Raw genomic sequence first — 8,200 nt, forward strand, 5'->3', positions numbered from 1 at the left:
ACACATATTCACAGTCACATGCAAAAATAACACACACACACACACACACACACACACACACACACACACACACACACATACACACACACACACCTGGCACCTCCTCTCCTCGTCTTGCAGGTTCTTTCGTGCATTATTGCCTGGGGTCGGCTAATTCTCAAGCTAATGTCAAACTTGATCCCCCTGTGCACTGCCTGACACTCATGCTTATCTCTGGCTCTCTCTTCCCCTATCTCTCTCTCTCGCTCTTTCTCTCTCTCTCTCTCTCTCTCTCTCTCTCTCTCTTCCTCTCTCTCTCTCTCTCTCTCTCTCTCTCTCTCTCTTCCCCTATCTCTCTCTCTCTCTCTCTCTCTCTCTCTCTCTCTCTCTCTCTCTCTCTCTCTCTTGTTTATTCTCTCTCCCTCCATGCAGCATATGGGTGCCAGGCAAGACCGTGGCGGAAAGGACGCAAAGGAACGGAAGAAAAAAACCTGCGGAAGCATGATGATGATTGACAGGAAAAGGAGCTGAGAGGCCTGCTGTCAGTCATCGCAGCGACCCACAAAGACAAAACGAGAGAGAGAGAGCGAAAGAAAAGAGAGAGAGAGAGAGAGAGAGAGAGAGAGAGAGAGAACGAGTGTGTGCACTCAAGAGGAAAGCCGATAGATAGCAGAGGTCACTGCTCCGCCGGTGCCTGCCTGGGAGAAGCCATTTCTGGTTCAGCCTTTGGCCCTGCCCTCCCTGACACTCCCCTTCTGTCCGCCCCCGCATTCTCCTCCTCTCCTCTCCTATCCTCTCCTATCCTCTCCTCCTCTCCCTCTCCTCCATTCCTCCGTCGCTGTCCCTGGTCCTGATCAGGCTGCCACATCCAGTGGGGACATCCCCCCCTTTTTTCTAACCTGACTTTCCCCCTCAGCCAGCCAGCCAGCCAACACCCACGCCCACACCCACTCCGGCATCCCTCCTGTCCTCCTCCTCTCCTCCACTCCTCTGTCAATGCCAACCGCCTGCTCCGTCGCAGACACCCGGAGACCTAATCCATCCAGGGGGTGAGGGAGACCAACGTGAGCAGCAGCCATCCGAAAAAGAGGCCTCTTTTCCTCCCTACCAGCTGCTCCTGCTGCCACCACCACCACCACCACCACCACCACCACCACCACTACTACTACTATCTCCACCACCCTCCTCCATCGTCTGCCCTGTCCCCCGGCCTCCTCCTCCTCCGTTCCGCCTGCCTTGTCTCTCCCTCCCTCCTTCTCTCTATCTCTCTTGCTCCCTCTCTACCTGAAAGCGCGCAACAGCAGGTTGGCATGCAGCCACGCCGCCTCCGCCTCAGCAAAGGTTGGATTATTTTGTAAGCTCGGGCCCCTAAGCTCTTTCTTTCCCTCTTCACAGAGAGAAAGAGAGGGGGAATAAAGACGAGAAAAGAGGGGATAGCACATTTAACGAAAAAGGAAAAAAAGGGCAAATCTACAGAGGGTGAAAGACAGTGGGAAAAAAACAAAGGAAGTGCGTTGGAAAAAGGAAAACAAGAGAGAAAAAAAGGGAGGGAAAAGAAAGACACGACACAATCATCAAGAGGATCTCATCTTATCGTAAAAACTGTGTGTGTAGACTGTGTGTGTGTGTGTCGTGTCTGTATAGCACAAAAAAACCAACGATCTAGCAGCCATGCGTTTCCACGTGCTACTGTGGGCACTGCAGGCTGTGTGGGGCAACCTGTGCCACGCCATGCAGCACTACCAGACGCAGTGGGGACACTACGACATGTGCAAGTCGCAGGTGTACACGGACGAGGGGCTCACCTGGGATTACATGGCCTGCCAGCCCGAGGCCGCCGACATGACCAAGTTCCTAAAGGTGTCGCTGGACCCGCCCGACATCACCTGCGGGGACCCGCCCGAGACATACTGCGCCCTGGTACGTGACGTTGATGTTCACCCACAAAATGCATACAATGCATACATTGTGTGTGTGTGTGTGTGTGTGTGTGTGTGTGTGTGTGTGTGTGTGTGTGTGTGTGTGTGTGTGTGTGTGTGTGTGTGTGTACTGTGTGTGCTGTATAGAGATGACTGTCTATTACCGTAGTATGTCTTTGTCTCTCTTTTGTGCTCTCTCTCTCTCTCTCTCTCTCTCTCTCTCTCTCTCTCTCTCCCTCTCTCGCTCTCTCTCTCACGGTGGTTTTAAATTAATTCTGAGTGTAATCATTTTCAAGTTGTCATGCTGTTTAAAGACATGTCACTTGTGCACAATTTAATGCCTCTCCCACAGAGTGGCACAGACACGCAGGCTTATGCACAAATGTACACACACATACACCAACACATACACACACACACACACACACACACACACACACACACACACACACACACATACACACACACACACACTAAACGTGTACAAATGCACACAAGCAATTAGAAAACAGAGCAAAGAACACCACACACACACACACACACACACACACACACACACACACACACACACACACACACACACACACACACACACACACACACACACACACACACACACACACACACACATGCACACACAAACAAACAAACATCTGAGTGTTTTCCAGGCAGGCACACTCAAACCATTTTCTTGTTGACACGTTGGCGGTCCCCAGTGCCCTGGCGTGGTCTCACACCTTCAGTCTGGAGCATATGGCGCTCATTTAATCTCCACCCAAGAGAAGAAAATGTTGCGCAGATCACACACTGCTGGCTCGGATAGCTCCTGTAAATAAGCTCAGCGTATTCCCACAGCTCCTCAAAAAATAAGCCAAACTTGCTTGCCGAGTTTTTTAAGCTCGCTGATGGGCTCCGAGACGTGACTGAAGTGACAGCCCAGGTGTTATTCTCATGCTCTCAACTCGACGACGCTAGCTCTCGAGCTAAGCGCATGCAGGCCTCGTAAAGAGTCACATTTTCGTCAAGCAGAGTCCCTGTGAAACTGCTGTATTATTAGAAGGGGTTTGTGTTTATCTTCGTTGTAGCTGTAGTTTCTATATTTGTTGCTGTACTGTTTGCTGGCCTTTTTGCTGTTAGCTAGCTAGTGGTATTGTTACTGCTAGCATTAAGTAGCACTGTCACTGCTAATATTAAGCCTTTACTGTATGTTTGTGTTTTCATGTGTGCACCTCCTGGAAGTCATAGTGGGAAGTTTTTGGCAGGAAGTCAGTGGAGGAGTCTGCGTGCGAGTGATAAGTGTATTTGCTTTTAAGGAACCAAGCTGTGGGTCTTCAGTGGGGGCCTTTGCTGGGGCAAAGTGCTTAATTAGAAGAGCGTCTTCCCTCGTCGTTCGCGCCTTAATGCCTTGAATCACACAGCTGGCTGCCGCCGTTTAGCAGCGAAGCAGGGACAAAGAAAAATGGAAACACTTTTACAGGTGTGCGCCGAATGTGTGTTTACAGGTGTGTCTGTATTTGCTTGTGCTTAAATGTTTGAGAATGTGTGAGAGTGTGAATGTGAACTGATGTACTGTATACTGTGTGCGTAGGCGTGTGTGTGTGTGTGTGTGTGTGTGTGTGTGTGTGTGTGTGTGTGTGTGTGTGTGTGTGTGTGTGTGTGTGTGTGTGTGTGTGAGTGTGAGTGTGTGTGTCTGAGCTAGAGACTGAGAGTATACAGGTGTTTGTGTATGCATGCACGTGCCTGTGGGTTGTGTGTGTGTCTCCCTCATCAGACATTCTATCAGAACCAATGCACCTTTTAAAATATTCAACAGCTTTTTAGATAAATAAAGAAGTTCCCAAAACGGTAGCTACTTATAGGGGCCATGGAACAAAAATAGGCAGTCAGCAAAGAGAAGAAAGGGAAGGGATGAGGAAGGAAAGGGGAAAAGAGAGGAAAGAGGGATGAGAGGAGAGGAGAGGATGTTCTGGGGGGGCGGGCGGGTAGGGGTGTCTACAAGTGAGGGAAGAGAGCGGAGTGACAGCAGACCTAATATCTAGCGTGCAAGGGGGGCTTTGAAAAGTGAATTATTCAATATGTTTTGTAGCTAATGTGTTTTATTCATGGGATACATTATTCAGGCAGTGCATCTCGGAGACACTTTTTGAAAATGCTGACGTTCCATCTCTGACAGATTCCGAAGGATAGGCCCGAGCCGGGGCCCCCACCTCAGAGGGTCACTGTGACAGTCCTTGTACAGTATGCGCGAAAAGACGGCCTTGTGCGCCCTCCTCCCTCTAATCAACTCTGCGGAACATCCTCGCTGCCGACACCCCCCCCCCTCTCTCTTCTCTTTGTCCTTCGCACGTCTCTCATCTCCTGTCGTCGCCGTGGCGCTGGGGCAGATTAGCGACGGTCGCCGAGAGCCTGATTGCCAAACGCTTTGATTTCGCTCTCATCTAGCACCTAATTTCCCAACCACTGCTTTTTGTAATGGTCCCCTTTTTATGCTTCTTCTTCTGTTCGCCGCCTTCAAGTGGGCGGCGATTGAAAGGGAGTTAACCTCCCTCCGCTTTGAGTCGTCTTTTTAACAGCAGAGTGCCTTCCCATCCGAGCTACTATTATGGTGACATGTGGTAAAGTCGTGCTCCCCCATCATTGCCTTTGTTTATGCCCTCAGCTTTCTGTCACAGCACTGCTGTTAGTGAGTTCATGGGCAGCATAAATGCACTAGCCTGATTATCATCGTCTTTCAAATCTCTTCGAGATTGGACTTGGTCTGACCAAGAGTATAACAATTAAAGTTTCCCAAAGGCATGGTTGACCCACCTCCCTTGGTTTGCTAATGGTTGTTTGTTTCTCAACAAAGTGGGAGGAGTTCCGGATTTTTCGGGAGCTCAGAAACGACATTTGTATTGCTTCTGGCCTGACTGGAAGCAACTCTGAAGGTGTTGCGTCACTAGGAGGGCACAGCCTGGCTATAAATGCACATCCTTAAAGCTAGACTTGTTAGCTAGCTAGAAGTATTTTTTAAGCAGTTTCTTTAATTTAACAGTTTAGTTCATTCATTCTGACCATTCACAGATGTTATCTTTTTCACAAGTATTTTCCACCACCATCAAGTATTGATTATGATAGGCACTTCTCATAGATAAAAGATGGATCTTCTCTGTGTCCTCTGCCATTTTGATTTTGCAGTAATAGACATCTTTTGCTGCGAAACTTGCTTACGACTGTGGTGAGACCATTAAGTTCTCAAGTATATTGAGTGGAATTAACTTAACTTAATTTCACTGACCAAAAAGAACAATGAACCACATATGTTGCTATATGTTTTTTATGAGTTACTATGGAATAGTTTAATGTGTACATATTCCTTTAAAGGGGCACTGTGTAGGTTGGTGGTCAGAGTAGGCATTGCAAGTATGCTGCTCATTGAAACGGCACTGTCTGCTGCCAAATTTGATATTTTCATGAATGTTTACTAGTTTACTAATATTTACTAGTATGACCCAAGTACAGTAAGTTTTGCAGCTAAAAATGTCTACTTATGGAAATTCAAAATGGCGAACAATGGAAAAGAACCCCCTTTTCATGTATGGAAAGTACAATTTACCCAGTGAGAATGAATACTTACAATTTGATGGTGGAGGCAAGTATTCATGGAAAGGTAACATTAATGAATAGGCAACATTAATTCTGAAAATAAACTACAAAAATATTACACAGTGGACCTTTAAGAAAAGGTGTTCTCTGTTCTCCATACGCTACGGAGCAGCTGGCGGGGTGGGTTCATCTGTCCATACCATCATGTATTCTGTTTGCTTAAGCAGTTGCAGTGAATTGGCAGCTAATATGATGATGGCAATCTGCTGCATGCTTCGCTATTATTCACCAATACAAACTGTTTTTGTTATGACCGTGATCATTCTCTTCTCTTCTCTTCTCTTCTCTTCTCTTCTCTTCTCTTCTCTTCTCTTCTCTTCTCTTCTCTTCTCTTCTCTTCTCTTCTCTCCATCCTTCTTTCTCTCCCTCATCACCACCTCCTCCCGTTTTTGGCTGAGGCCCTTGTCATTAGTATGCATTATCAGAGAACTCAATCTGCTTAAATTGATTTCTGCTCATATCCAGCCCCTAGGTGGGTGTGGGTGGGAGCGCTCTCTCTCTCTCTCTCTCTCTCTCTCTCTCTCTCTCTCTCTCTCTCTCTCTCTCTCTCTCTCTCTCTCTCTCTCTCTCTCTCTCTCTCTCTGTCTCTGTCTTTCATCTATCTGTGCACCCCTGACTCTCTCTCTCTCACACACACAGACACACACACACACACACACACACACACACACACACACACACACACACACACACACACACACACACACACACACACACACACACACACACACACACACACACACACACACACACCCCCCCCTCACCACCACCACCTCTTTCTCTCCACTACCCCCTCTTCGCCTTGGCTGGTGGGCTGCATCCTGTGATTAGAGCAGTATCAGTCATCGGCGCCTGCAGTCAGCTCCTATTAGGCAGAGGGGAAGGAAGGGGGAAGGAAAGGAAGAGGGTGTTGGAAGTTTGGCTTGTGTGTCAATGGGTGGATGGTTGTGGGGGCCAGTTTCTCACAAGTGTCAACCCCACTGTTACTGGTTCCATCCTGGGGACCTGCTGTGGAAGGGGTGGGTGTGGGGACCGCGTGACCCACTGGGGGAATCGTGCAAGCCTCACACCGTACGCACGTGCAGGGGGGAGGATGACCTTTAATTCTGCAATAACTTGACCTCTGGTGTGCTTTTGGGCGCGCGGCTTAGCTTAGATATTGGTTTTCGCTCTATTAGTCATTGAGCCGTGTTTGATGGCTGCGATGACAGAGAGATTGCAGGGTGATAATACTGCAGTACTCGGTGGGTGGGGAATGTGCATGTGGAGGGGGTGTGTATCTCTGGGACTTATACCATGGGGCTTCTTTGACAGCTGGTAATGAAAGGGTTTGAAATCACCTGTTATTTGCCAGAAAGAAGAGTCTCTTGTCTTGGAAATATGAAAGACACAGCATATCGAGAGAGGCAGGCAGTAGACGTGGTCTCACATAGATATTCCTGAGCTGTAAAAAGAGCTATTTTACACTTCACCTGCAATGTTCAGTGAAAGCGCCATAAAATTATTATTACAGACTCTATACCCTCATGCTGTCAGCTTGACAGTCACACAAATGGCAGGTTTTTTTTATCATCCCTTCCAGCCAAAACATTGCACCGACCAACAGTGATGCAAACTTCATGGAAAGCACACCTCATAGCCACAACATCACATCACCACTCAACAGAAGACCAGATGAGCTCCTCTCCCCCTCCCCTCCCCCCCCCCCCCCCCCTTCACACATCTCATGGCACACTCCTAATGAACAACCCCACCCCCATTGCCCTCTCCTCACCCCCGCCAACCATTACCACGGATTTAATAACCAATCAAAATTAAATTAAGGAAATTATCGGATTATTCAAATAAGACAAAAAACTCTTCACTCCACTGAACCGCACCAGTATGGTGTATGGTGTATGGTGTTGTACGAGGAGGAGGCAGCCATTAAAGATATGCCCAGGAGGCTGGAGCGTTTTTACTGTACTAATGCAACTTGTGCTTAATTAGGGCTTCATCTACTATTGGGCTAGATGAGCCGCCCCGTCCGTGCCTCCTGAGCTGTGTGTGTAATGTGATTTTGGAGGAGGGGGAAAAGGGACCCAGAGACTGGCGAAGAAGAACAATCTCATCTGGAGAACAATGGAGACGATGGTTAGCCAGGATGAGAGACACAGAGACGACAGGCACATAAACAAACAAACAAACTAGCCAAGAACAATACACTGCTGGCTCTTGTCCCCTTTTCCACCATTCTTTTTTGGAGCATGGAGGATGAATGGCAAGCATATGAATCCCCCCCCCCATCCCCATCCTCACATTCTTCTGCGTACCTCCCTCTCCTCTTCTCCTACCTCCATCCCGCATCTCGGTCCAATAAAAGCGCCCGTTGCTTTATTTGTGTTTTGATATATAATGCTGACCTTTCTCTGTGCACTTCTCGGCGATATTGACGGAGCTCGCGGGGATGATGGAAGACGTTTTAGCTCATCATACCTCCTCCCTTTTTCACCGCGCGCCGCCATTCCTCAAGTGGCTGCGAGCTGACATTTCACACAGAAATAAGTGTGCTGTCAGCAACAATACGGCTTGTTTCATATTCAAATCTTACCCCGCCGCGTCGCTGCGCAGGGGAGAGAAGGCGGGAGGCGGCAGGGGAGGGTGGCTGGCTGGCGAAG

The 8,200-nt window shown here is 48.4% G+C and overlaps 1 protein-coding gene across 3 annotated transcripts in view; it reads left to right on the forward strand.

Moving 5' to 3' along the window:
* Positions 1-619: 619 nt before the first annotated feature.
* The window catches only part of ntng1a (netrin g1a), a 160,361-nt gene continuing 152,780 nt past the window's right edge, over positions 620-8,200 (forward strand). For all 3 annotated transcript variants that reach the window (XM_063206134.1, XM_063206135.1, XM_063206136.1), the window contains exon 1: positions 620-1,899. In XM_063206134.1, the coding sequence (XP_063062204.1) occupies positions 1,651-1,899 (249 nt within the window). In that variant the 5' untranslated portion in view covers positions 620-1,650. The remainder of the gene's footprint in view (positions 1,900-8,200) is intronic.

Source organism: Engraulis encrasicolus, chromosome 9 (assembly GCF_034702125.1).
Source record: "Engraulis encrasicolus isolate BLACKSEA-1 chromosome 9, IST_EnEncr_1.0, whole genome shotgun sequence".
NCBI classification, from domain to species: Eukaryota; Metazoa; Chordata; class Actinopteri; order Clupeiformes; family Engraulidae; genus Engraulis; species Engraulis encrasicolus.